Here is a 25,399-nt window from a genome sequence, read left to right on the forward strand (position 1 = left end):
CAAGAGGTGTAGCAGAGACTAACCTTGCCAACTACCTGACAGGCAAAGCCACTGCAGGCGCAGCATTCTCTTGCCAGTATTATTTGCGAAGGAATTTCAACAATACACACATCTGCAGGTGAATGTATGTACAGAACTCCCTCTTGCATGCCGGCAGCAGAGATAGGCATTCTAACCACATAGGGCATAAACTAAAAGCAAGGGCTGCCCGCTCACGCTATTTAAATTAGCTATATAAATTTACTACACGCCCCACCCTCAGGATCGTTATCATCATGTCTTCGGGTGTGGCCTACAATTACAATCCCTTTGAAGATTTCTCCAATCTCGCACAGTATGAGCTGCCCAATGAGTGGTTCTCCTTTGAGGACGAGGTCGTGGTTTCCCACCTGCCTCTCCAGCTGCTGGCAGCCACGTTACCCGACCAGGAACCCCAGTTTTACAGCTCCAGCGCGTTCCAGCGACTATTCCTCGCAGGGGGAAAGCGTGTCTACCGTGGTAACGACAGAATCCATCAAGCCCCAGACTGCGTTATTTCCGCCTGCGAGCGCATGCACACCTCCCCCGAAAGAATGGGAGAGTGTATTTCGCGAAGAGAAAGCCTTGACAGCGAGTTTGACTTCAAGGCGTTTGGCGAGGATGAGCTGACTATTTTGAGCGAGGTTGACGAATACGAGGAGGTGCTCGAGGTCGATTTGGAAGCAATCGAGTCGAAGTCGTATCCTCTCGTTCGCGGTCTAAATAGCGGTGGGTCCACGACCAAACCCCCTCCGCCAGACAGAACGGGTCGGTCGCGGTATCTCAAGTGCAAGCTGTCGATTCTGGACGGCGGCGAGGAGAACTTGTGCCTGCCCGAATGGAGCGAGCACGAGAAGCAGGACAAGCGTCGCATCATCCGAGTTGAGCGTCGTCAGCGCATAAACGAAGTTATAATGAGCTTCCACATTCTTAACCTTGCAGAGCAGCAAGAGACACGGCCGGCGCCGGACGGAGTCGATTTCGTGGAGGTGTCGTGTCTAGAATGCTACCAAAATCTGGATTACTCGGAGGACGACGACACCACGGTGGTGACGCGAGGCGGAGGGGAGTCGTTGAGCCGCCAGTTTTATATAACCAGCGTGGAGGTTATCAAGATTGTTGAGCTGCTTATAGGCAGCCAGAGCACCAACCAGAAAGAGCGCCGGGCAGAAAGAGGACGCATCAGATCGAATTTGGTACCATTCTGGTCGAAAAAACCAATCAGCTCAAAGAAGGTGATGTCGTCCGACTCGCACGGCGAGTTTATCGGGAAAACAAACGCAGACCTCCGGAACGAACTGGCACAGAGAATTATGAGTTATGAAACTAGAAAGCCTCGTCGGTTCGACAAGGAGGTGAGAGTTCTGGAATGGCGCAAGCTTGTTCCTGCTCTTCGGCGCGCGTTGCAGAGCTATTATGTTAAGGTTCCGAACGATGTACTATAGACAATAAATAATCGATAACACGCTTAGTTTAGTTATTATTTAATGCGACGCGACTAAAAAAAACAAAAAATAGAAAAAAGTTCCCGACTTATTTATGGGCACTACTTTGTTATCCCTGCTGGAGCCCAAACAGCCCCGCAGGACACGAATCGAGTCTGTGGATGCCGTTGTCGACTTCACGCCGGGCAAGTTGTATGATATCGCATGCGTGCCGGGTACCACCGCGCAATGGGATATACTGTTCGGTCTTCTAGATCATAATACCCAGTCTGCGGTAATCAGCGCCCATTCTCATATTCCTTGGCAAAACTTCAATGGAGATAGGAATAACGTCGATCTTTACCGTGTTGACACTCTCACCAGGCTGATTTTCCTAGTGCAAAACCTCGACTTCCGTCAGTATAAACTGGTTATTATCGATGATTTTCATTCACTGTATCAGTTTGCGTTAACCAACCTCCGAGACAAACGCCGAGGCGAAAAGCAGCACTACAAACGAGATGCCAACGGACATAGAAAAGAACAGCAGAGTCCCACGCGAAAGCTACAGCTGGTTATCCAAAATCTGCTGCTTTTCCTCAGTAACGAGTGCCAAAAACATGACGTAATTGTCATAACCACGGGCAAAATGGTCAACATGAGTCAGAGATTCTTCTCAAAATCGCAGCCTGCATCGTCGCAAGAAGAAGAAGAGGATACTTCGGTTCTGCAGCAAATTATGGTGCCGATACTTCCTTTGAATGGCCCCTGGTCGGGCCAGTACGCTAAACGTTTGGTGCTCTATAGAGACTGGGTCAAAAATGGCAGCCAGGCCGGCCTGGACAAGTCTCTGACCATTGTGGACTACATACAGTTGATGGAGAAAGGCCAGATGCGTGTGTGTCCACAATTTCTGTGCATAACTTCGGGCAATGGAGAGCGGACCTTTCAATCTGGCTGGTGGTGATACAACTTAAAATAGAATTTTCAGGAACGAAATGAGGATTACGACTAACTGATATGGCGGTGTCGGGGTGATGTTTCTGCTGGATGATGCTGCCAATAACCCATTACTTCAGGTCACAGGTGCGGGAGGCCTGGTACTATGTTTTTCACATGGCGGAATTTCTAGTAATTACAGTGCGTACGTACATACGATTGCTTCGTATTGCGAATTCCGCACATTGTCCATAACTGGTGTTAAAAGATTGCTTGCTCATCGGCCCTGTAACTACTATGCCCAAATTGGTGCCCGGATCGTCGTCGCATTTGCCTGTCAAGCACACCACTGGCAGAACCCGAGGCGTGTTGACCAATCATGGTCCCTCGATGGTGCCTGATTGGGGAAACTCGTATGTTCTCCCTGAAACATAGACCTCGATTGTGTCAATTCTGGAATACGTGGGGGGATATTCCCCAAAATATCTAAAATATGTCTAAAATAAGTAATTACTCGAGCAAAACTGCCCAATGCGGTAATTGGATAAGTGGGAGAATTTTGCGACTAAGCATTCTTGTCGCCCAAAATAGCATCAAAACATCGATGTCGACCCGGTCCTGACTCTTTGAATCGTAAAAAAATTTCTTCAAACTACTAATTATAGCAGATTGTCGTGCAGAACCCAGCAATCTGCCCTGAGAGTGCGTCTCGAACAATAGTGCGTTGTTTCTTTTCAGCCCACCAATAATACTCCAACAATACCAAATCTCAGTTCATATCAACTGCTCCGATTATTTGTTTACCTTTCGAGGCACAGGTAAATTCTTGCTTTTTCCAGAAAGGGACTGAAGCCCAATGTTTTGGGAGGTATAAAACGGGAGCATCCGCTAGGTAAATTCTCAACTAACTTTGTTAATTCAATCGTCTTTCGCTTAATTAAAAATGCAATTCAGAACTTTGTCTCCACTTGCTTTGGCTTCCGCTGCTTTCGCTGCTTACTCTAACGGCACCGTCTCTACCATTACTTACGAGACCACCATTTCTGAGGTTGTCACTGCTTTGACTACCTACTGCCCAGAGCCAACCTCTATTGTCACCAACGGAAAGACTTACACCGTCACTGGTGCCACCACCTTGACCATCACCGACTGCCCATGCACCAAGGAGGAGGTCATTACCACCACCACTATCACCACTTGCCCAGTTTCTTCTGCTACTTCCTCTGCTGCTGCTTCCTCTGCTCCAGTCATCTCCACTGCTGAGAACGCTGGTGCTAAGGTTGGTGCTGCTGGTTTGGCTGCCGTTGCCGGTGCTGCTGCTTTCTTGCTCTAAGCATCTTAAATCTATAGTACCCTTAATAAGCGTTTTTAATTAATTACCCTTAATGACCATTTGTAACTACTCCATTGCTCAGGTTGAGCCATTTTTCGCCCCTTGCTTATGTAATCACCCAGGTGGTGTTTTGGTTTTTCATGAACGTTCGGCCCTCAGCTCTGGTGTCTTCGCAGCTCGTGCGGCTGCTCGACATCGACGACGGCACGCTGACCGTCGACCAGGAGGCCGGGATAACGCTTTGCCTCGCGCTGGGGCCGCAGACTGTGCTGGCCGCGCTGTCGTATCTTGAAAACGGCAACTGCGAGATTCGCCGGTTCCGGAGCGAGACACTGGTCGTCATCACATGCAATGCGCGGTACTTGGTCGATCTTGAACGCCGGTTTTGCTGCTGTCGGGAAAAACTCGAGCAGGATTTGGCCCAGCGTGAGAGCTGGTGCAGCCATCTAGTCTGTGGCGAGCTGGCCAAAATACACAGAGACAAGCTAGTGGCGCAGAATCTGGTGGCGGAAAGGGACGTGGCGGATCTGGGCGAGTGGGCCCAGCTACATGTAGAGAGCGTGGTGAGCCTGGCCAAGGGCGCACCGTAGGGGTACCTATAATTCTGTGTTTGGCTGTGTAGAGGTGTGGTAATTTGAAAAATTTTCGACCCACCACAAGCCAAAAAAACTGAAAAATCTCTTGTTGAACGGGACCCAAACATGCAAAATATCTAATTCTCAGTAATAAATATTGGAATTTGATTGCATCTATAGAACAGACTTTCACATATTAGCATCTTCACTCGCATGTCCATAGCAGAAAATGTCCGAACACCATACTGATCCCATTGCACACCTATCAGAGCCGGACAAGGCGAAGTTTGAGGACCATCTTGTCAGATCCAGCAGTTTCCGGTTCAAGTGCTCCACGCGCTCAGGAAAGCGGTACACAATCGAGTTCCCAAGGTATTTTGGCACAGACGAGGAGGAGTTTACCAAGTTTCGATGGAGGGCGTTCGCCAACAGACGAGCGGTCACTGCACCACCGCCAAAGCCCAAATGGAGTACCACAACCGCCACAGTCAAACCTGCCACCATGAAGTGGAGCTCTGTGGTCCAGGAAGGCCTTGAGATCAACAAGAAGCCCAATGGGGCGGTGCCGGCGTCGATCGCCGCTGATGCCACCCTGAAACCGCTGGGTGTTGTTCTTTTACGGTTCATGTACGATACGCAACACCTCCCACAGTACGCCGGCCTGGCGCCGCACGGCCTGGCCAACAACGGCAACATCTGCTACATGAACGCAATTTTGCAGGCGCTGTTTGCGTGCAGGCCGTTCAGCCAGATGCTCACTGCTGTCCGTCACCTGAGTCTAGGCCGGCTCGAGTCGCACACGCCTATCATGGACGCCCTGGTGGCCTTGCACGACGCCTTCAACAAGTCCTCGCCAGAGGTTCTCACGCCTACGGGATTCTATGCCAGCATCGCCAGACTGCCCCGGTTCAGCCATCTCAAGTGGGGCAGACAGGAAGACGCAGAGGAGTTCCTGGGGTATCTCCTGGACGGGCTGCACGAGGAGTTTGTGGACAGCATTAAACGCTTGGCTGAGAGCGACATCGCCGATCTGAGGGCCTCCATCAAGGACCCGCAGACACTCAAGACTTTGAACTCTGCGCTGGAAATGATCAAGACGGGCCAAATCAACGGATCGACAGAGAAAGAGGACAATGGTTGGATGGAGGTCGGCGCGAACCAGAAGATGGCAGTGAAAAGACAAGTCGATGTCAAGCCGTCGCCCGTTGTGCACATGTTTGGCGGCCATTTCCGCTCTGTTCTGCAGGTGCCAAACAGCAAAAAATCGTCCATCACATTGGACCCGTTCATGCACGTGCAGCTCGAAATCAGCGACAAGGACATCAACAACCTGTACACTGCGTTTGAAAAGTTTGCCACGGTGGAAGAGATCTCGTACGGAGACCAGACCGCCAAGAAACAAAACCTCATCGACAAGCTCCCAACCGTTCTCATCATCCACCTCAAGCGGTTTTCGTTTGTGGCCAACGACGAAAGCAACGAGGACTTCAACGACTACGAGATCGTCTCTTCGAAACAGCGCAGGAACAAAACCTCTGCATCGCAAACTTTACCGCCTGTCCCTACACATACAAAGACCCCTGAAACAGGCGGCCGCATTGAAAAACTGCACAAAAAAATTGAATACCCTCACAGGCTCACGTTGCCTGCCTCCTGTATATCCCCAAACGTCATGGAGGAGCCTACATACCGGCTCACGGCCGTGGTTTACCACCACGGCCGTTCCACAGAAGAGGGCCATTACACTGCGGATGTTCTGGGAGCAGACGACAGCTGGACTCGTGTGGACGACACCCTTGTAACACGTATCAGCGCCGAGGATGCTGTCGAAAACGGCCATGGCGGCGGGGCCACCAACGGTAAGAGCGCGTACATCCTAATGTACGAAAAGGCAGGTGTGTAAGTATCTATCTATTAATTATCTAATTTATCATTGTGTAACTAGAGTGTTTTCGCTTATGTAAGAAACATGTACCGGTATTTACGACTCACGTGATCAGCTCTGTGTGGCCCAGCACGTTTTCCACAGCTGATGCTCCTGGATCTTCACTTTTCGCGTACCCAAGGCTGCAGGGTAGCGTCTCTAGCAGAAATATCTGGTCCGGGCGGTTTTGCAGCACATGGAAAGTGCGCTGGCCCGGTCAGTCCACCTTTATTTTCAGCTGCTCCCTTTGCAGATGCTGATGCTTGAGCGAGATAGTTCCCCCCTCGTAGCCGTTCATTTCGTCAAAGATGGCCCCCCACTCGTACTCGCCCTTCTCCAGAAACGCAACTCCGAGAATAAACTCCCGCGACTCGTTGGGCAGCACGGGCTTCTCGATACTGAACTGCAACACTCCGTTGTATAGGATCTTTTTGTCAATTGATGCAAATAGCGAATGGCACACAGGAACGTGTCGCAGCATGCCAGCCACCGCACACGAGTTCCTGTTGGTGAGTTTAAGGCGTATACTGTAGAACTGGTTCAGCTCCAACGATTCGGGATCAACAATGCGGTCCTCGGTGTCCAGCACGTCCAAAACCAGTCCAATTTTCTCCACCTCCAATGCGCTCACCATCTTGGACGAGAACCGGATGCTTCTGATGTCAATAATGCCTCCTCTTCCGGCATAGATCGAGTTACTGTTAGTTTGTGAGATCTGCCACCGCGCGCGCAGCCGCTGCAGCAGCTCGTGCCGGTACCAGAACGCGTGCTTGACAAACCGCTGTTCCGGTTCCGGCGTCTTGGTGTCGAGAATGAACTGCTTGTTGCGAAGACTTGGGACCCGCTGATCGAGGTACTCGTAGTTGAAATTGATTCTTTTTATCGGGATCAAGGTTCGCGCGTTTTTTTTGCTCTGCAGCACAATCGTCGTCGTGTAGGTGTCCTCGGGTGGGTTTTCGATTGCGTCGTTCGACTGCTGGAACTCGTGGTCTTTCGAACCTTCCAGAAGACACTGGAAAGTGACCGTCATCTCCTCTGTCCAGGAGTTCATCAGGTCCAGCGCAAGCAGACAGAAGTCTGACATCTGGTGGCCCTGGCCCACCATTTTCTCCAGATACTTCCAAGTGGCGCCCTGGTTGGACTCTGATATCCTCGTGGACGACGAGAGCGGGATGATGTCGCAGCCAACAAGCTCGATGCTCGGATAGACGGTCACGTTGACGGGAATGGTGAGCTTGCGGAAGAAATTGGTTGGCAAAGCCTGTTTTCTGTGCGAGTACTCCAGAATAACGCTGGCCTCCTTCACGCCCCGCTTCCCCCATATCTCCATTTCGAGTTTGAGCTCCTGGCCCGGCCCGATCCGCACAACCTCGTTTTTGTTCAGGATTTTGAACGGTTTCTTTTTGATCAGGTAGTACTCGATCTCGTACACCTCGTTGGGGGGCAGGTTTTTGTTCTGAAGCAGCTGGTTCAGTGGCTCGATTGTCGAGTCCAGGAACTTCGTCGTGAGCTGGTTGATCTCGACATTCGAGGCGTTTTTCATCACGATGTCAAACCGCTTGCACTCGCCTTCGAGTAGCATGATCCAGCGATTGGGCAGCTTGACGTCCACTAGGCTCAGCAGCGGCTGTTCATAGAGCACCGGTACCGTCAACGACCGGGGCTTGCACGCTGGGACGGGGTTTTTCGCCGTTGTAGGCTGTTTTTCCAGCCACTCGAACGTTCTCTCCTTGCAATTGCTCACCACGGCAGAAATACCCGTAATTTCCATGTCTCCGTGGTTCAGAGGGACCACAAACACAGAGACAGTGGTCTGTGAGTGCGGCTTTAACGTAACCGACGTATTGGACGTGCCAGTGACCCTGCTTTTCAGATTCAGCTGTGTTTTAACAGGGAACCCGTTGGTTGCAACCTTGATATTTTTCACCTCCAGCTCAAATAAATACGGGTTCTGCAGCACAATCGCCGCCTCGCACAGTTCGTCCTGGATCAGCTTGTCTTTCTGGTACAGACTGATGTTTTGCACGAGATGGTCATCCCAGTAGGGATACGCCTGGTTGAGCTGGCACAGAATGCCAAATATATGCGACTGTTCGTTTTCTGAGAGCATCACGTGGAAGTCGCGCAGCAAAAAACAGCCGTACTTTGCGACTCCCTTGTGGTACTTGATGTGGTGGCAGAATCGGAACACTGACACGAGCACTTTTTTCTGAATCTGGTTTGGTGGCTTTTGGCGATCAATTCCGTAAACTTGCAACACAGAGTCCAGCAGCTCCTCCAGCTGTCCATCGTACGACTCTTCTGCAATCAGTCGGTGCTTCAGAACGAGCTCCAGAAGCTCGCGAATCAAAAATGCCCGTTTTCTCCCCATATTCAGCCTGCCGTAGACGTGAATCATCGAGTTGTAGATCCGGTACTGCTGTGTAGGCGGGAGGTGCACAAATCGCTCGTTGAAAATATCGCTTGTGATGCCGCAAATCAGCTCCACGCTGTCGTGGACGTTGACGGAGCTCAGATAGTCGATATACCGGAGATTGCTCTCGCACAGCACCATCTGCGGAGCGTAGTCCTCGGGCGTCTGCAGACTCTGTCTGTAGTACGCAAAGGACTTGCCGATCGCCTTGATGATGAGGTTTTCGACCGCCTCGACGGAATACACGGCACTTGATGGCTGGGTCGGGAAGCCGTTTGCTGACTGAAAGGACGGCCGAGGCGAGACGATAGGCGATTGTGTCGTCTTTTTGACGTTGTCCAGCAGTGCCAGAATTTCTGTCGGTAGCTGGAAAGGCGCCTCCAGCTTCACCAACAGCGCCATGCACAGACCCAGTCCTTCTAACCCAGACGCCAGCCACAGATAGTCGCCAGCATACTGCAAATTCAAAATACTCTCGCAGAACTCGGCCAATGCGTTCTTGAGGTTGCCGGCCAGCAGGTAGAAGTTCGCATACAGTTTTTGTCGCCGGCCCTTGTTTCTATGGGCCCGGATTTTGTCCTGGCTCTCAAAAGAGGACGAGATCCGCTTTTTCGCCGTGCCGTTGGCAACGCTGCCGCTGGCAATCCCAGGCGACCTTAGAGTCACGTGCTGGTACGCAGAAACGTAGACAGAAAGGTTTCCGAGAAAGCTAGACGTCACGTCGCAAATCACCGTCTCGATGTTGGCCAAGTCGCCGAGCACCGCGAAAACGTTAGGCACGGCGCTTTTGTAGTCCTTTGGAGCCCCAAAAACAAGGCTGTAGTGGCCCAGAGAGCTGGGGTGCTGGGATTTGAGATTTTTGTGCAGAGATGATAGTTTTCCGTCGTCCAGTTCCTCGGTCCACTTGAGAATGCCTATGGTATTGAACACTTTGCGAAACGGCTCGAAATCAAGCAGAAACAGCTGCGAGGCATCCTGATCGTCCGTGGTGAAGTCGTACATCACGTGTCCCTGGGGATACGCCTGCGGGTTGAACAGCCCGGCACACGGCATCACGTCTACCAGTCTGACCTCTGCGATCCGCTGCAGCGAGGACAAACACGTCGCGAACTCAGCGCTGTCAAGGCCGTTCTGAGGAACCACCTGGGCCTTGACCCGCGCAGGGACCGTGAACGCGTAGGTATTCATCAATGGGGATGAGGACAGTTGAAAGGACGGTTTGACAAGGGTTCAAAAAAAAAATATTCAATCGGGAAAAAAGATGGACGAGTTGGGAGTCGAACCCAAGACCTTTCGCATGCTAAGCGAACGCGCTACCAACTACGCCACACGCCCCGTGATGCAGGAAAGTGGGGGCTGGTCGCAACATCAGTGGGGAGACACCTGTGGGTGTAAGTATGGGGGCAACCGATGGAGGAAGGCCAACAGAAACAACCTCAACAGGATGGTATGTCGAAACAAATACTTGGTGTACTGGTTACACTAAATAGTAGCTAGTCGGTATGTCACTCCGTCCGGGCAGTTCGGATTTTGGATTTCAGGGTTCCACGGTTCGCAATTGTGGTTTAAATATTTTTAGTTTTTAATTTTGAATAATTTGAATAATTTCGATCTTTTTTAATCCATGGACCTCAACCTCGATAACTTGGCCACCGTTCTCACCACTGCCTCAGGAAAACAGCGTGGCGCAGAACAGCAGGCCGCAGAGGCGCAATTGAAGCAATGGGAGACCGTTCCGGGATACCATTTTCTGCTCCAGTCTGTGTACCTAAACACAGACCATCCTCTGCAAATTCGCTGGCTCGCCATCATTTGTCTCAAAAACGGCGTCGACAGGTACTGGCGGTCGACCCGGGTGCATGCCATATCCAAAGAGGAGAAGGCAGAGATCAGAAAACACTTCTTCGACTCGTTGGAGGAGTCAAACGACCAGCTCACTATCCAGAACGCTCATGCCATTGCGCGTGTTTGCCGACTTGATTTCCCTGCCGAGTGGAGCACCGTGTTCGAGGAGATTGCCGCAGTGTTGGATACCGCCACCACAAACATCGTAAAAGTGCACAACATGCTGCTGATCACCAACCAGGTTCTCAAGGCTCTTGCCTCGGTGCGGATAGGCCGAGCTCGCGCAGCGCTGCAGAACAAAGTGTCGGTGCTAGTTCCACACCTGGTGCGCCTGTATCACGGATTTTTCAATCACTGGACCGCAGACGGGAATTTCGACGCAGCAAGCATGGAGGTCGGATATCTGTGTCTCAAGAACCTGCGGCGGGCCGTGGTAGACGGATACGAGTACCCTCACCGGGACAGTCTTGTGGTTGAGTTTTACGAGGTGTCATTGCAGCATTTGCAGAAACTACTGCTGCTCCACGAGAGCTCGCAGCTGCCGTTGCTAGAAAGATATATCAAGGCGTATGTCAAGCTCTACGCAAACTTGGTGAGCGACAACGTTGTTGCGTTTGTCCTGATGCCGAACTCGTACGAGATATTCATGACGATGCTATCGCTGCTGGAGTCGAAGGCCAGCGATATATACAACAGCGAGGAGAATGAATTTTGGGAGCAACTGGCCATTAAGATGATCCTTGTGCTGAAGAGACTGACGGCTTTTGGATTTAAGAAAGGCGCTGTGATGCTCAAGCAGCGAAACGACCAGCAGGAGGTGGCTGCGGCAGCCAAAGCCGCAACAGAACGGTTTTTCCCGCCGCAGCTCGTGCAGAGCCTTGTCGACCTGCTGATCACGTGGTATCTGAAACTGCGGCCGGCAGACGTGGTTTCGTGGACGCTGGAGCCCGAGGAGTGGGTCAATGAGGAGCTGCAGGTCAGCTGGGAGTACCAGATCAGGCCGTGTGCGGAAAATTACTTCCAGGACCTGGCTGTGTGCTTCAAGCCGCAGCTGAGCGAGTTTATCCTGCGGAAAATCGAGAGCACGCTTGCAGACAGCTCTGTGGACATTTTGACCAAAGACGCGGTGCTGGCGGTGTTCCAGCTGAGCGCAAGCGCGATCAGCGAAAACTGCAACTTCGACCAGCTTTTCCGCAGCTATTTCCTGCCCGAGGCGCTGAAAGACGCTCCCGTTGAGAACAAGCTGGTCAAGCGGCGCGTGTGTCTAATTGTGAGCGAGTGGCTGTCGATTCAGTGCTCCAAAGAGACCAGGCTCGAGGTTTACCGGCTGGTGCTGCGGTTTTTGCAGAACACAGACATCAACGACAAGGTGGTCCGTCTGACGGCCGTGCAGACACTGCAGCATCTCGTGGACGACTGGGAATTCCGCAAGCGCGACTTCCAGCCGTTTGTGTCGGAAACCGTGGCCCTGGTGCTCGAGCTGCTCCGGAATCTCGAGTTCACAGAATCCAAGATTTTCGTGCTCAAGGTTCTGTCGCTCATTCTGGAGCGCACCAATCCGCTCGTGCCGGAAAAAGAGCTGCTCGACGTCATGGCGATAGTTCCGGCCATGTGGGATGAGTCGAACAACGCGAATGAGATGATTATCAAGAACTCACTGATGCGGTTGCTCCGCGACCTGACCGGCGCGCTCAACAGCAACAGCAGTAAGGCGCATCCTATCGTGCTGCCGCTGATAGCGCTGTGCTGCGACGACAAGTCCGACATGTATACGCTACTGTGTGAGGACGGCCTCGAGCTGTGGGAGGCGGTGGTTAAACACCTGCCGACGGCGGAGCCGGCTCCCGTGGAGCTGCTAAGACTGTTCCCGCTGAGCGTCAAGGCGCTCATGAACTGGACAGAAATCCTGCCTACGGTGCTCAAGCTTGCGCGCTCGTACGGTATCTTGAATTATCAGCTATATGAGACAGAGACCGGGCTCGAGATCTTCAAGATCCTGGGCGGCTACCTCAATTCGATGCGCGACGACGCCGTGTACGTTACGTCGTCGCTGTTGGAGACGCTGTTTCTGCAGGTCCCGGACCCGAGCCGGTCGCAATTGGTGGCGAACTTGGCGGAAAGCGGACTGTTTTTCGAGATGGTGAAATATCTGACCAGAGAGTCGCAAACACCCAACTGCGAGATAAAAATGGCGCTGCCCCTGCTGCGTCTGCTCCACGCAGGCCCCGTCCACCTTCTCGGCATGCTCGGCACCGTTTCAGACTCCAGCCTTGCCGTCCAGCTCGCGCAGCTGGTCGACTCGGTTGTCAACCTGCTCAAGCTGGTGTACGACGAGAAAATCAGGAAAATCTTCGTGCTGGCGCTGCTGGCGCTCTATGCGCCGCCTATATTCACACAGTACTGCGCTCAGGATCCCAGTGTTGACCTGGAGTACCAGCTGCTCAATTCCGAGAGCCAAACGGGCATAAATTTGGTGCTATCGAAAAATTTCAACAGAGTCATGTTTCTTGTCACACATATGCTCGAAGAGGTCAACGAGAACGCGGACGGCGACTGCGAGGCGTACCACAGGCCATCGTCGTACGACGACGACGATCTCACGTTGATAGAAGACCAGCCAGACGAAAACGAGTATGCGCAGGAGTTCAAGCTGCCTCCCTCGGCAGAGCAGCTACGCTTCAACGAGCTGGTGTTCAAGCTGGACCCCGTGCACAGAGTCAGCAGCAAACAGCTTCTCAAGTACCAGATGGATCAACTGGCGGGTATTGACGGATATCAGCAACTTATCTCGTCGGTGGACAGAGAGACTTTGGAACAGCTGCAGATGATGATGAATAAATAATATATCATAGAAATAATCCAATTAGCCCTCGCTTTCTGACGAGTTGCTCGAGGGACGCGTGTAAGGATGCGATCTTACCGTTCGCGAGGCGTTGTTGCGCGTGGGCCCTCCGGACCCTGTTCTATCTGGTGTTTGTGCTCTTTCCTGGGGCTCGGGAGCAGGCGCCTCGGGCCCCGTGCGTCTGCCCATAGAAAAGCCCTCTCCCTGCGCAGGGAAGTTGATTGGTGGGTCACTTAAAGCATAGCCCATTCTGAGCGGGCCTGACCAGCTGATAGGCACAAACGCCTCGGTCAAGGCGACAGGGTAGAACACCAGGTTGAAGCTGGTGCTTGGCGATTCGGTCATCTCCGGCGCAATCTCGCGACGACAGAGCGGGCACGACACGTTGCTCTTCAGCCACTCGGCCACGCACGCTTTGCCAAATATGTGGCCACATTGATCCAGTTTCACCGGATAATGTGCATCTTCTGATTTGTCCTCGGGTTTCTCAGCCGGCTGTGTAGGAATCTCTTCTCCGGGATTGTACGCCACTTCGTGCGTGGCTGTTTGATCTGTTGGAAATGTGAGGTCGGGGTCGGAGGCGTCGTAGCCGTCGAAGAAGGATGGCAAATCGACGGCTTTCTTTTGTTCTGTGTTAGACTCACGTTTCTCTGAGTACTCTTCGAACGGTTCGAAGCAGATCGGACATTGTTTTTCGGATTCTGGAAGTTCTGCGAGCGGAATTGGCTTCAAAGAGTCAATGGCGTCCTTGGTGGCATGCTTGTGTTTGGAAGGCCGGTTGAGGATCTCCACGAAATTGCGCATCATCAGGGCAATGGGCGACTCTGCGGAGCCTGGGGCTGGAGACGTGCGATTAAACTCCAGAGGGAAGATGTCAAAGGCAAACGAGATGCCCGGGGGGTTGTTTTGGTTAGGTTGCGGTTGATTATTGTCGTTATTCATTTTAATGAAATTTATTTTAGCTCCAATTATTTTATTTAACTAGTCGATAGCTTTTTCTAGAAAAAATAATTAATAAGAGACTGTCGACGCGTCGACAGAGAGCGAGCTGGCCTACCATAGCTATATTAACTAAATAGTTGCGAAAGAATCGGCGGGTGGCAGAGGCGAAGTGCAAGCTATAAGTACTGAGCTCTGATCTGGTTGGCCATGACACGCTCGTTATCTGGCAGAATGTCGATTTGCTGCGGTGTCAGCTTCAAAACCTGGACAATCAGATTAGCTTCCTGCTCGTTGATATGCATTAATTTGTTAATGGTTTCCCGTGGCAAATCCTTCCAGTCAGGGTTGACGTTGTCGAGATTGACAGGGGAAGGGGTGGTAGCAGGAGCCTGTTGAGTAGACGCAGGGGACGGTGTTGACTGGTGCGAGGTTGGGTTGAACGGAGAGTATGTAGGCGGAGCAGCGCTGGAACCGGCCGTCGGAGCGACAGCCGGCTCCGCAGAAGTAGCCTGGGGCTGTGCAGACATCGACTGGTTGATCACGTCGAGATCAACAACGCCCATCAGCAGCAACGACTGGGCGGCAGCCACAGCCAATTTTGGATTGGAGTGCAGGATCTGGGCGGCTTCGGCGTAGTTTGGCGAAGGCCCCGACACAATGAGTTTCAACTTGGCCAGCAGCTCAATTAGTATACCTGGAGGAATAGTAGCCAAGGTCTCCGAGACCTTGTCCTTGGCGTAAATTGGCTGCTGGGACTGTTGCGGAAGTGGCAAAAACTGGGAAGCCATCGACAGGTTGGTGGGGATGAACTGGGACGACCCGTTTGCCTGCGAACCGGTGGTCGACTGTTGTCTGTTGAACTGTTGGACCACGTTGCCGATTTGGGTCATGTCCATTCCGTTAGAAATCATCTGGCTCACCATCTGCTGCAACTGCGGGTTGGAGGAGATGGTGGCCAGCATATCGCTGTTCTGGCCTGCAAACCTGCTTCCAAACGGATTATTGGCAGTGCCGGAAGGCGTCGAACCCGACGAGTTGGAAGAAGCGGCCGACGACGGAACGGCTTGCTGGTAGGTGTTGTACTGCGGCGGTAGGTTTGGGTTTGCAGTCAACATCTCCTGCGGCAAAATGACGTTGGATGGGAGGAAGTTCCGGTTGAGCTGGAGCTCCGGCTTCTGGCCCGGAACGGGGTTTCTGAGGCCCTCTTTGGAAAGTTCGATTCTGAGCTTCTTGCGGCCCTCAATCTTGATTTTGGACAGGATTTGCAGCGCGCGGGCAGCCGCGTCCGGCGTCGCATACTCAACAAAACAGAACCCTTTGTTTTTCGAAGCGTTGTCCATCATACAACGCACATCAACAACAGGACCAGACCCGCAGACGACGGACTTGATGATCTCGACGTCCCAATTGTAAGGAATAGCGCCTAAGTACAGCACGCACGAGCTGTTGTTGGCGGCTTGCGGTTGGGGTTTGGTCGACATGGTGAAGATTCGTTCTATGTACAAATTGGCCCTCCAAGGATCCCCTCGCAAAGAAGTATCGGCGTTGGCAATAATCTCTATGTGTTTTTGTGTTTTAACTAGTGAATCGCGTCGTATGTCAGTACAGGAAAATGTTAGCTGTTATGCTCAATAGTACATTTCCTCCTGGTGCTGACTTATAAACTCTTTCACTGGTTTTGTTTAAACTGGAAAATTTTTTTTTCGATGAAAAATTTAGCGAGGGATCTTCTTGCGCGTGTCCACCGAATAAAAAATAGTCAACCCGCAACACAGTGACTGTCGTGGCTATATTTTTTCCATTACTATCTACAAATACATTTTGTATCGCTTCTGGATCTCCCGATACAGCTCTTGCTGATCCGCCGCGACCTGCTGGATCTCCGCCTCGCTCATCGCACAAATCGTCCGGATAGCCTGCACCTGGTCTGCGTCCAATGAACTGAGCGGGTTCTCTGCCTCGGCTCCCGGAGCCGAGTCTGGCTGTTTTTGTTCCTTCTGCTCCACCAATATGCTTTTGATTTGTTCCGCGTCGCTCAGCCCAAGAATCATCGTGGCTTGCACCAGCGCAAACAGCAACTGCGGGTTTTTCTCGAGCAGCAGCGCCATCAGCTGCGGGTGGTTGTCCGACATGATTTTCGCATCTTTTACCAGATTATGTAATCTGTTTTTATCCAGCGTAGCGAGCGCCGCGTTGATCTGCTGGTTCAGACTCTCCATGCTCGAGTTCGCCATGAGCATCCCTGGTGGCAGCGGTGGGATCTGTTTTTCCAGCTCGGCCCATTCGCTGGACGTTTGCGACTTCATCGTGTTGATGACCGCCTGCTCGCTCGAAAAGTTGCATTTCAGGTACCTGTTCCCAATCGCGTAGTTGTTGAGGTTCCGCACAGCAGACCTCGCCGTTTCTATATCCTGGTACTCGATGAAAGCGTAGCCCTTGGATTTCCCTGTTTCGCGGTCAAACAGCAGCTTCGACGACACCACAGGCCCCACGGACCGCGCAATGTCAAGGATCTGGTCCTCTGTCTGGTCAAACGGGATGCCACCGATGTATATCACCCTGCTCGGCTCTAGCCCCCCGTAGCTGTCACCCATCTCTACACAAATCTGGCTTAGAAAAATAGAGAAAAAATATTCCAACAGAACAACACCCCTGCACCACAGAATCCGGTTTCTTGTTAAATACAGTGATCCCACCACAAATTGTTGGCAATTTAATATCATGTCGTTTGCAGTTTCAGAAGTGCCTACCAAGCCATTCACTGACCAGAAGCCAGGAACATCTGGTTTGCGGAAAAAGGTCAAGGTTTTCCAGCAGCCAAACTACACAGAGAACTTCATCCAGGCCATCTTCGACTCCATTCCAGAAGGTGCCGAGGGGTCGACTCTAGTTGTCGGTGGAGACGGAAGATACTACAACGACCACATTGTGCAATTGATTGCCAAGATTGGCGCGGCCAATAAGGTGAAGAAACTGATAATTGGTCAGAACGGGCTTCTGTCGACACCTGCTGCCTCCCGGGTCATCAGAACGTACGGTCCTAACGGCGACGGCAAGGAGGTGACCGGAGGTATCATTCTGACTGCGTCGCACAACCCTGGAGGACCAAACAACGACTGTGGAATCAAGTATAACCTGGGCAATGGAGGACCGGCCCCGGAGTCTGTCACCAACAAGATCTACGAGACCTCTCTGAAACTGGAGTCCTACAAGATTGTGAAGGACCTGCCGGAGGTGGATTTGTCTACTATTGGAACAAAGACGTATGGGCAATTGGAAGTCGAGATCATTGATTCCACCGCTGCGTATGTGGCGATGATCAAGGAGATTTTCGACCTGGACCTCATCAGGTCGTTTATTGCTAAAAAGACGCCTCAGGGCTTCAAAATTCTGTTCGATGCGCTGAACGGAGTCACAGGTCCTTACGGCAAGGCTATATTTGTGGACGAGTTGGGACTGCCAGAATCTTCGATTCAAAACTACGTTGCTAAGCCAGACTTTGGCGGATTACACCCAGATCCTAATTTGACCTACGCACGGACGCTGGTGGACAGAGTGGACGCTGAAAATATTGCATTTGGTGCGGCTTCTGATGGAGATGGAGATAGAAACATGATCTACGGAGCTGGAGCTTTTGTCTCCCCTGGAGACTCGGTTGCTATCATTGCGGAGCACGCACAAAGCATCCCATACTTCCAGAAAAACGGCGTCCACGGCTTGGCGAGATCGATGCCTACCTCTGGAGCACTCGACCTTGTTGCCAAGGCCAAGGGCTTGAATATCTACGAGGTGCCTACCGGATGGAAGTTTTTCTGTGCGCTTTTCGACGCCAAGAAACTGTCCATCTGCGGAGAAGAATCTTTCGGTACTGGCTCTGACCACATCAGAGAGAAGGACGGATTGTGGGCCATTGTGGCCTGGCTGAACCTGCTGGCTGCTTTCGAAAGGGATCACCCGGAAATCGAGCCAACGATCGCCAACATCCAAAAATCATTCTGGAAGAAATACGGAAGAACGTTCTTTACGAGATACGACTACGAGGAGTGCGATAGCGCTGATGCAGCGAAGGTGATTAATCTGTTGCAGGACAAGGTCGATCAGGGCCAGCAGTTCATCGGCTCTACGATAGGGAGCTCCGGTAAGGTCATTGAAGCCGCCAACTTCTCGTACACCGACCTTGACGGCTCTGTCTCTAGCAAACAAGGTCTGTACGTGAAGCTCGACTCTGGCCTGAGGTTTGTGGTCAGACTCTCCGGTACGGGCTCGTCGGGCGCCACGATCAGACTGTATCTGGAGAAACACTCTGGTGACGTGTCTGACGAGAACCTCGCCAAGTCTGCCTCCGATTTCCTTGCCTCTGACATCCAGAGCGTTGTCAAGTTTCTCAAGCTGCAGGAGTTCATCGGTAAGGAGGAGCCGGACGTGAGAACCTGAATGCATCCATTTAACGCTACTACGTAGTTTAAGAACCGGTTTATATCTAATCAGTCTGTCCACAGCCGGGCCGTGTGGTCTGCCCCCGCGGTGAAAAGCCAAGGCTGTGCAGGGTGCCAGCACACGTTGAGGACACCCAAATTGTTCACCACCTTGTGGCCGGTGAGCTTTTTCAGCGGCACGAGCAACGGGTTGCTCATGAGATCGTCGTAGACGGTTCCGTGGAACACGTGCACAGAACCGTCGTCCGAGGCAGAGCAGAACAGCGGATAGCCACCCTTGTGGAAGGCCACGGCCCGGACGGCCTTTTCGTGGTACCGCAACGTCTTGTGCGGCGTGGCACTCAGGTCGAGATCGTGCCACAGCACTCTTTTGTCGTACGAGCCGGCGAGAATGTGGTCGCCGCCGCGCGGATGGATATCCAGGCATGAGAGCCATCTGGCTCCCGGGAGCAGCTTTTTCTCCAGCTGCTGCTGCTGCAAATTGTAGATTCTGATGTACCGCTGTGACATGACGACTAATACCGGCTTGGACGGGTGGAACTTGGCGTCCATGACGATTCCCTTGCTTTTTCTGAACGGCGACTGGGTTGCGTGGCGGGACAGCTGGTGGATCAGAACCGAGGTCTTGTTGCCTCCTTCTGGTGAGACGGTGACGAAGTAGTCGCCGCGACGGTGCCACGAGACTCTTTTGAACGTGCCAACAGTAGAGCCGCCTCTAGAAGTGCGCACCACGGCGCAAACACCGTGCGCGTACTGCTCCTCGTTCGGCTTGTGCCACACGGCGGCCGCCGACTTTCCCGAGCTCTCGCCGTCCTCACCTTCCACAGTGTCGTGGCCCGTCTTGGCGTATCCCCAGCCGTCCTCGACGAGCAGCTTGGACCTATTTTCGAGCTCAAAGCCGAAGACAGGAGGCACCAGCAGGAAAACCGTCGCTCCGCACGTGACCGCGAGCAGCGCAACGTCGGGCTTCGGGTTCCACTCGAGCGCCTCGACGTGGTCCTCGTCATCCTCAACGATGGCGTACTGGAACAGTTGTCTGCCCGTCAGCACCTCCCACACTCGCACGGTGCCGTCGTCGGCACCCGTGGCCAGCCAGTTGCCGCTAGGATGCACCGAGAGTGCGCGGACGCGGCCGGTGTGGCCCTCGTAGACGGTCGACGTGCGCACAGGGAACGGTTTTAGGTCCTTTGGTGACGGCAGCTCTGGGATCAGAGACTCCGGGTCAATATTCAGCTTCTGCTTCCGCACACGTGGCGCCAGATACAGGTCCAGACACCGCTCAAACCGCTCCCGCACGCTTTCCTGGTAGCCAGGCACTTTGCGCAGAGCACCGTATTTCTGCGGCAGGAAATTCAGCTCACGCTCGCTAGGGTCCGTCTCCTCCCACCGCTTGCGCTCCTCCTCGCTCAGCAGGTACTCCTCAGGCGGATTGTAGCTCTCCTGGTTGGTTGGCGGAGGCAGTTTCGGGGCACGCAGCGTCATCACGTGATCATGGGTGTTGTCGATGTCCGCGCCCCAGAGATCAAAGTTCAGCTCGTCCTCCTCTTCCTGCTGCTTCTTAAGATGCGGCGGCACAATGCGGCCCTCTCTGATAGCCTTGACGATCTTCATGATCCGCTTGGCCTCGTGTTTCGATGGAACAAACCGTCTTTTTGGCTCGGGCACGGCCGTTAACGGCATCGTCTCTGTCTTACTCGTGAACCACTCAATAGTTGGCTCGTACGGGTTCACGCTTTCGTCCGGGTTCTCGTTGCGCTCGATTTTTCTGATCAGCTCCAGCTCCTCGGCACTGATATTCAGCGAGTTTCCCGTCTCCTTATCCAACAAGCCGGTCCAGCCCTCTGGTAGATCAATGCTCTCCAGCAGCTGGTCTAGAGCAGAGCCCTGAGCAGGCCGCATGATTCTCTTTCCGTTGATGTCGTAGCCAATGTGCGGATACTCGTCATACGCAGAAAGCGGCACGTTTCCAATCGTGTTGGTCTCCTCTCTGTCTGAGTCGTCTGAGTCGTAGACCGGGTCAATTTCGGGCCTCAGAATCCGCTCGCGCCCGTCAGAAAACTTGGTTAGCACCTCTCCATTTGTCGAGCTTGACGAGCTCAGCGTCCGAATCTTGATTCCCGATAATTTGTCTGTGATCGACGGCTCCTTTGGCTCGTCCTCATCCTCATCCTCGCCACTCGATCCTTCTGCGAGGATTCTGTTAAACTCTGCGTCCGAGTCCGAGTCTGACTCCTGGTCGTGGTCCTCGTCAGCACTCTCGAACTGCTCACTTTCGCTTTCCTGCTCACTCTCGGCCCCATCCAAAAGGCCTTCCACCTGTAATTCATCCTCTGAAGACGATTCGTCGGCCGTCTCGAGCTCACGCTTGCGCTCGCGCACGGGTTGCGTTTTGGTATTAGACATTGTAGGACCAAAATTCTTTTAAAAAAATTTAAAAAATATAGAGAAAAATATGCAAGGTGAGATCAGAGGAAAAAAAAGCCCGACGCGGGGCTCGAACCCGCAGCCTTGTGATTAAGAGTCACACGCTCTACCGATTGAGCTAGCCAGGCTGTTTTCTTTGTTAATGGCATAAGGTCAGTTATGCCATAACTAATGCAGCCAAAGAGAAGCAAACAACCCCACGAGCTGCCAGATTGGCTCCTCTGTGGGAGCTAGTACGCGAAAAAACACGCTGATTATGGATCTTGGGTAATGTTATGGCGCTCTCCTGCAATTTCTATATATTAATCTGAGTTGCAGTTGAAAAAATTATGTTTCGATTTCCAAGGGCTTTGTTCCGGCGATATGCCAGTTTTCAGGCCGGACAGCCGATTCATGAAACCAGACCACATCTGGTTCGCGCAGGCGAGCTCACCACCGGCATCAGTGCAATGGAGTACTTCAACAGACGGTACAGACTTGCTGAACAAATGCCTGCCAAATCTCTGGCCATTATTCCAGGTAACACAGTCAAATACGCCTCAGGAGCAGTTTTCTATAACTTTCAGCAGAATAACGATTTGTTCTATCTAACAGGATGGCTGGAACCGGATTCAGTGTGCATTTTGGAGAAACCTACGGAAGATCCGGACTCGCTGGTCTTCCATATGGTGGTGCCGCCAAAGGACGAAAACTCTGAGTTATGGGAGGGCACCCGTACGGGTGTTGACGGAGTGCGGGAAATTTTCAATGCAGACAGTGCAACTGATAACCGCAACCTGCATAACTATCTGCGTACGCTCTTGAAAGACTACAAAAACGTGCTGTATGATTTCGGGGACTCTAAGAAGTCGATTTTCAGTCGCGTTTTCAGTACTACGGACAAAGAAGCAAAAAACCGCGAGTCGATCGAGTCTCTTCTACACAGCCAGAATTGTCATGTCTACTCATTGAAGAACTACTTGACCGACTTAAGAGCTATAAAGTCCAATGCAGAATTGCGCGTTATGCGAATGGCTGGTAAGATATCCGGTAGAGCGTATAACCAAGCGTATGCTAAACGATTCAAGACGGAAAAAGGTCTCCATGCGTTTTTGGAATACCGGTTCATCTCTGGAGGCTGTGACAAAAGCGCCTATATCCCTGTGGTGGCAGGCGGTTCAAATGCCCTATGTATCCATTACACAAGAAATGATCAGGTCTTCAAGGGAGACGAGCTTGTTCTTGTGGACGCTGGTGGATCGTTGGGTGGATACTGTGCAGACATCTCCCGTACCTGGCCCGTCAATGGCAAATTCAGTTCTGCGCAGGCCGAGTTATATCAAGCTGTTTTGAACGTTGAGCAAAAATGTATTCAGCTTTGCACACAGAAACAAGGCTATTCCCTCAGAGACATACACGATGAGAGCGTTCGTATCATGACAAGTGAGCTGCGCAACTGTGGATTCCACGGGCTCACCAGTTATGAGGTTATGCGCCATTTGTATCCGCATTATATTGGCCATAACCTGGGTTTAGACGTCCACGACGTGCCATCACAGTCTCGGGCAGCGCCTTTGGTAAAGGGTCAGGTCGTCACCATAGAACCCGGTGTTTATGTTCCAGACGATCCAAGATGGCCTAAACATTATCGTGGAATGGGAATTAGAATTGAAGACGACATTGCTGTTGGAAATGATAACTATGTGGTCTTAACAGCAGAGGCAGCAAAAGAAATTATAGACATTGAAACGGTTGCTGAACGAGGCGTGACCACCAAACTTGAGGATGAAGTTGTTGATGTTTGGAGCTGTACATAGATTTGTCAATCGAACGCCTCTTTAACCATCCTGTTGACTTCCAGCGCTCTCATTTCGGCCACAGTTGCATCGTTCAAGGATTGGATTTGTTTGTCCAGCTCAATGTAGCTGTCTGTGTCCTGGAACTCGACAAGGTTGTTTTTCTGATCAATCTTGACTCGTAGCTTGAACAAACTGATCAGCTTGGTAATCTCCTCGCTTGTGGTTCCCAAAACTGCTTCCAGATGATCAAAAGTCACTCTTTTAACCAGCGACAGATAGAATACGCATATTTTGTACTCAAATGTTCGTTTCCAGAGCCTATAGCTATGCGAAAGCTGCTCGTCGTAGTCGAACTCCGATTGAAACTCCGTGAGGACGGTTTTCAGATCCGAAAAACGGCATCCAGTATAAAGCTTTATGAGCTTTCGTAACGGTGGATCCGAGGCAAAAGACTCTCTGATCATATCGGTCCATCTGGTCTCCAGATTTTGCATTTTCTCTGCCACCAAGACGGAGAAACATACAGTACGCAGCAGATACTCTTTGAAAATGAGCTCATTGCTGTACTCGTTCGCCAGCACGTCCAAAGCAGTATAACCGGAAACAGCTGGCTCTTTTGTGAGCTGAAAGTACTCTTCAACCACTGCCTGGTAGTTATTGCCCAAGAAAAGTGCATAGAGGAGATACCATCGACAAGTCCAGTATGCAACGGCCTCCTCTTTATCCAAATTGTACTCGTCAGAATCCATCCTATCATCATCGTCACTTTCGTCGTCATGCTCGTATTCCAAAACCTGTTGCAATTTACGCCGCAGGAATACCGTGGACGATGCCAGATTGCCGTCGTAGGCCTTGTAGACAATCAGCTTCCGCAATTCTCTGAACGAGCGTTTTCGAAACATAGCCGAGTACTCTGAACCCAAGTTATAGTAAAAACCCGAGTTATCACCAACGTTATCGCTCGACGCCGTAGTCATGAGTGTGTGCACCGTGCGCAGATGCAAGAGATCGACTATGCGTTCGAAATTGGCCTGTGTGGGCTCCAGTTTGGAAAGTTTGAACAGCTCATCATCGAAATTCGGCTTCCAGTCAGTTGTCGCCTGCAGTTCGTTGTAACGCTGCAGGTACACCCCGTTGCCCGTGATCCTCAGCAGACGGGGAGTGTCCTTGAAATACTTGTAAGGAGATTCTGGGTCCACTATCATGTCCAGCAGCTTGTGAACCACATCAGCAGAAACGGGGAATTCCTGGCATATGTACGCCAATCGTTTCACGTACAGCGGACCTTTTTCGTATTTGTCAAGATAAAGGTCCACATACATGGTTTAGACAAAAAAAAAATAGATATTTTTTCATGTTTGGGCCGTTTAGACCCTGTGCAGTCTTGCAGGCCGTCAAGACGAAAACCAAGCTGATAACGGCCGTGAAAAAGGGCGTAGTTCTGCCCGACAAGGAGAAATTCGAGGCCAAGTGGAAGAAGAAAATGAGGACCAAGTACTCGCAGCCGCTACAAGGACATTCTGCCAGAGTGATGGTGTCAAATATGCTCAAGATCCCGCTAGAACAAGTCCCAGAAGTGAACTCGATGACCGCATTCAGTCCAGCACAGCTGAAGAGCCTATTTAAGACGAAAGTTCAAAGACTCAAGTACAATATATTGGGCACCAACGCTGTCCAGCTCCAAGACTCAAAGGTGGTAAACGAGAAGACGCAAAAGTTTCTTGATCGAGAAGACTTGGCGCGCGCCATGGAAATGGCTCATCTGGCAGGCAAAAATGGTGTCTTTGCGTATGGCACGATCATGAAGTTCCTGGCCAAAGAGGGCCGTCTGAACATGATTTGGGAGCTCTTGAACCAGCATGTGAAAAAAAGAGGTTTGCGTCCTGACGGACGTATGTTGACCATCTTCTTCGACGCTTTTGCCAAAGCCAAGCATCCAAACACAAACATACCCAAAATAACCGAAAACCAGGCTGTTCTGGTGTACGAATTTCTGCTGCTCGAGCTCTGCAAACAGGAGCCTGTAGCTAATATTTTTCACATCAACACAGCCATGAAAGCACTCCGACTCGCGGGAAAACACGAGCTCGCAATTCGGATATTCAACAGACTCAAGGACTACAACGTGAAACCGGATTCCTTTACGTACACGGAGTACTTTTTGAGTCTGCGCTACAGCAACAACTACACGGAAGCGGTGAGGGAGGCAGAAAAACAATTTCGCGCTGCTCAAAGACGCAAGGTGAAGCTGGACGTTCAGCTTGTGCAGGCGTACTCGTCGATTTTTGTGTTTTCAGACGATCTCCGTTTACAGGAGCGTGGTCTTCTGATTCTGCGGCGCTGGTTCGATGTTTGTCCTGAGCCAGAGATTGACATTAGTGTTGATTATGACACCATCGACACGAATATCTCCGTTGGTAGCGGCAGCGATACTCCGCGCAGGCTGGCGGACGACGTGGATCCGTCCACGATCCTGCTGCCCAAATCTGAGATCAACCAGTGCGGG

The 25,399-nt window shown here is 51.8% G+C and overlaps 15 protein-coding genes and 2 non-coding genes across 17 annotated transcripts; 9 read left to right on the forward strand and 8 right to left on the reverse strand.

Moving 5' to 3' along the window:
• Positions 1 to 275: 275 nt before the first annotated feature.
• Positions 276 to 1,483, forward strand: OGAPODRAFT_95185 (uncharacterized protein; the record flags this gene model as incomplete). The annotated part of the gene is made up of 1 exon (XM_018357698.1): positions 276 to 1,483. The coding sequence occupies one exon, from the start codon at positions 276 to 278 to the stop codon at positions 1,461 to 1,463; it is 1,188 nt and encodes a 395-aa protein (XP_018209076.1). The 3' UTR covers positions 1,464 to 1,483.
• A 67-nt stretch (positions 1,484 to 1,550) lies between these two features.
• OGAPODRAFT_17065 (uncharacterized protein) lies at positions 1,551 to 2,532 on the forward strand. The gene has a single exon (XM_018354858.1). The coding sequence runs from the start codon at positions 1,558 to 1,560 to the stop codon at positions 2,407 to 2,409; it is 852 nt and encodes a 283-aa protein (XP_018209077.1). The 5' UTR covers positions 1,551 to 1,557; the 3' UTR covers positions 2,410 to 2,532.
• A 775-nt stretch (positions 2,533 to 3,307) lies between these two features.
• OGAPODRAFT_17068 (uncharacterized protein) lies at positions 3,308 to 3,761 on the forward strand. The gene has a single exon (XM_018354859.1). It carries the CDS (start codon positions 3,325 to 3,327, stop codon positions 3,712 to 3,714), a length of 390 nt encoding a protein of 129 aa, XP_018209078.1. The 5' UTR covers positions 3,308 to 3,324; the 3' UTR covers positions 3,715 to 3,761.
• A 93-nt stretch (positions 3,762 to 3,854) lies between these two features.
• On the forward strand, positions 3,855 to 4,304 carry OGAPODRAFT_14142 (uncharacterized protein; the record flags this gene model as incomplete). Its single annotated transcript, XM_018353409.1, has 1 exon — positions 3,855 to 4,304. One exon carries the CDS (start codon positions 3,855 to 3,857, stop codon positions 4,302 to 4,304), a length of 450 nt encoding a protein of 149 aa, XP_018209079.1.
• OGAPODRAFT_77520 (uncharacterized protein) lies at positions 3,896 to 6,192 on the forward strand (the record flags this gene model as incomplete). Its single annotated transcript, XM_018356340.1, has 1 exon — positions 3,896 to 6,192. The coding sequence occupies exon 1, from the start codon at positions 4,519 to 4,521 to the stop codon at positions 6,190 to 6,192; it is 1,674 nt and encodes a 557-aa protein (XP_018209080.1). The 5' UTR covers positions 3,896 to 4,518.
• A 238-nt stretch (positions 6,193 to 6,430) lies between these two features.
• OGAPODRAFT_95190 (uncharacterized protein) lies at positions 6,431 to 9,814 on the reverse strand (the record flags this gene model as incomplete). Its single annotated transcript, XM_018357699.1, has 1 exon — positions 6,431 to 9,814. One exon carries the CDS (start codon positions 9,812 to 9,814, stop codon positions 6,431 to 6,433), a length of 3,384 nt encoding a protein of 1,127 aa, XP_018209081.1.
• Positions 9,815 to 9,888: 74 nt separating this feature from the next.
• OGAPODRAFT_t63 lies at positions 9,889 to 9,961 on the reverse strand. The gene has a single exon. It is a non-coding gene; the product is annotated as a tRNA-Ala (tRNA).
• Positions 9,962 to 10,250: 289 nt separating this feature from the next.
• OGAPODRAFT_77522 (uncharacterized protein) lies at positions 10,251 to 14,271 on the forward strand (the record flags this gene model as incomplete). Its single annotated transcript, XM_018356341.1, has 1 exon — positions 10,251 to 14,271. One exon carries the CDS (start codon positions 10,251 to 10,253, stop codon positions 13,311 to 13,313), a length of 3,063 nt encoding a protein of 1,020 aa, XP_018209082.1. The 3' UTR covers positions 13,314 to 14,271.
• OGAPODRAFT_77523 (uncharacterized protein) lies at positions 10,877 to 14,255 on the reverse strand (the record flags this gene model as incomplete). The annotated part of the gene is made up of 2 exons (XM_018356342.1): positions 10,877 to 13,573; positions 13,626 to 14,255. 2 exons carry the CDS (start codon positions 14,253 to 14,255, stop codon positions 13,547 to 13,549), a joined length of 657 nt encoding a protein of 218 aa, XP_018209083.1. The 3' UTR covers positions 10,877 to 13,546.
• Positions 14,272 to 14,410: 139 nt separating the features above from the next.
• On the reverse strand, positions 14,411 to 15,957 carry OGAPODRAFT_17069 (uncharacterized protein). Its single transcript, XM_018354860.1, has one exon. The coding sequence runs from the start codon at positions 15,734 to 15,736 to the stop codon at positions 14,432 to 14,434; it is 1,305 nt and encodes a 434-aa protein (XP_018209084.1). The 5' UTR covers positions 15,737 to 15,957; the 3' UTR covers positions 14,411 to 14,431.
• Positions 15,958 to 16,063: 106 nt separating this feature from the next.
• OGAPODRAFT_95194 (uncharacterized protein) lies at positions 16,064 to 16,849 on the reverse strand (the record flags this gene model as incomplete). The annotated part of the gene is made up of 1 exon (XM_018357700.1): positions 16,064 to 16,849. The coding sequence occupies one exon, from the start codon at positions 16,847 to 16,849 to the stop codon at positions 16,064 to 16,066; it is 786 nt and encodes a 261-aa protein (XP_018209085.1).
• Positions 16,850 to 16,967: 118 nt separating this feature from the next.
• OGAPODRAFT_102034 (uncharacterized protein) lies at positions 16,968 to 21,084 on the forward strand. Its single transcript, XM_018353084.1, has one exon. It carries the CDS (start codon positions 16,977 to 16,979, stop codon positions 18,687 to 18,689), a length of 1,713 nt encoding a protein of 570 aa, XP_018209087.1. The 5' UTR covers positions 16,968 to 16,976; the 3' UTR covers positions 18,690 to 21,084.
• On the reverse strand, positions 16,968 to 21,094 carry OGAPODRAFT_102036 (uncharacterized protein; the record flags this gene model as incomplete). The annotated part of the gene is made up of 1 exon (XM_018353085.1): positions 16,968 to 21,094. One exon carries the CDS (start codon positions 21,092 to 21,094, stop codon positions 18,740 to 18,742), a length of 2,355 nt encoding a protein of 784 aa, XP_018209086.1. The 3' UTR covers positions 16,968 to 18,739.
• Positions 21,095 to 21,170: 76 nt separating this feature from the next.
• On the reverse strand, positions 21,171 to 21,243 carry OGAPODRAFT_t62. The gene has a single exon. It is a non-coding gene; the product is annotated as a tRNA-Lys (tRNA).
• A 237-nt stretch (positions 21,244 to 21,480) lies between these two features.
• OGAPODRAFT_17070 (uncharacterized protein) lies at positions 21,481 to 24,132 on the forward strand. The gene has a single exon (XM_018354861.1). The coding sequence runs from the start codon at positions 21,565 to 21,567 to the stop codon at positions 22,909 to 22,911; it is 1,347 nt and encodes a 448-aa protein (XP_018209089.1). The 5' UTR covers positions 21,481 to 21,564; the 3' UTR covers positions 22,912 to 24,132.
• On the reverse strand, positions 21,481 to 24,132 carry OGAPODRAFT_77529 (uncharacterized protein). Its single transcript, XM_018356343.1, has one exon. It carries the CDS (start codon positions 24,096 to 24,098, stop codon positions 22,917 to 22,919), a length of 1,182 nt encoding a protein of 393 aa, XP_018209088.1. The 5' UTR covers positions 24,099 to 24,132; the 3' UTR covers positions 21,481 to 22,916.
• A 245-nt stretch (positions 24,133 to 24,377) lies between these two features.
• Positions 24,378 to 25,100, forward strand: OGAPODRAFT_17071 (uncharacterized protein; the record flags this gene model as incomplete). Its single annotated transcript, XM_018354862.1, has 1 exon — positions 24,378 to 25,100. A coding segment is annotated over exon 1 (586 nt), but the record flags the coding sequence as incomplete, so codon positions are not given.
• Between the last annotated feature and the right edge of the window lie 299 nt (positions 25,101 to 25,399).

This window comes from Ogataea polymorpha (assembly GCF_001664045.1).
Source record: "Ogataea polymorpha strain NCYC 495 leu1.1 chromosome Unknown OGAPOscaffold_6, whole genome shotgun sequence".
In the NCBI taxonomy this organism is placed as follows: domain Eukaryota; kingdom Fungi; phylum Ascomycota; class Pichiomycetes; order Pichiales; family Pichiaceae; genus Ogataea; species Ogataea polymorpha.

What these genes read in the sequence shown, in the direction of transcription:
- OGAPODRAFT_17065 (XM_018354858.1), top strand. Translation starts at nt 1,558, where the DNA reads ATGGGCACTACTTTGTTATCCCTGCTGGAGCCCAAACAGCCCCGCAGG.
- OGAPODRAFT_17068 (XM_018354859.1), top strand. Translation starts at nt 3,325, where the DNA reads ATGCAATTCAGAACTTTGTCTCCACTTGCTTTGGCTTCCGCTGCTTTC.
- OGAPODRAFT_17069 (XM_018354860.1), bottom strand. Translation starts at nt 15,736, where the DNA reads ATGTCGACCAAACCCCAACCGCAAGCCGCCAACAACAGCTCGTGCGTG.
- OGAPODRAFT_102034 (XM_018353084.1), top strand. Translation starts at nt 16,977, where the DNA reads ATGTCGTTTGCAGTTTCAGAAGTGCCTACCAAGCCATTCACTGACCAG.
- OGAPODRAFT_17070 (XM_018354861.1), top strand. Translation starts at nt 21,565, where the DNA reads ATGGAGTACTTCAACAGACGGTACAGACTTGCTGAACAAATGCCTGCC.
- OGAPODRAFT_77529 (XM_018356343.1), bottom strand. Translation starts at nt 24,098, where the DNA reads ATGATAGTGGACCCAGAATCTCCTTACAAGTATTTCAAGGACACTCCC.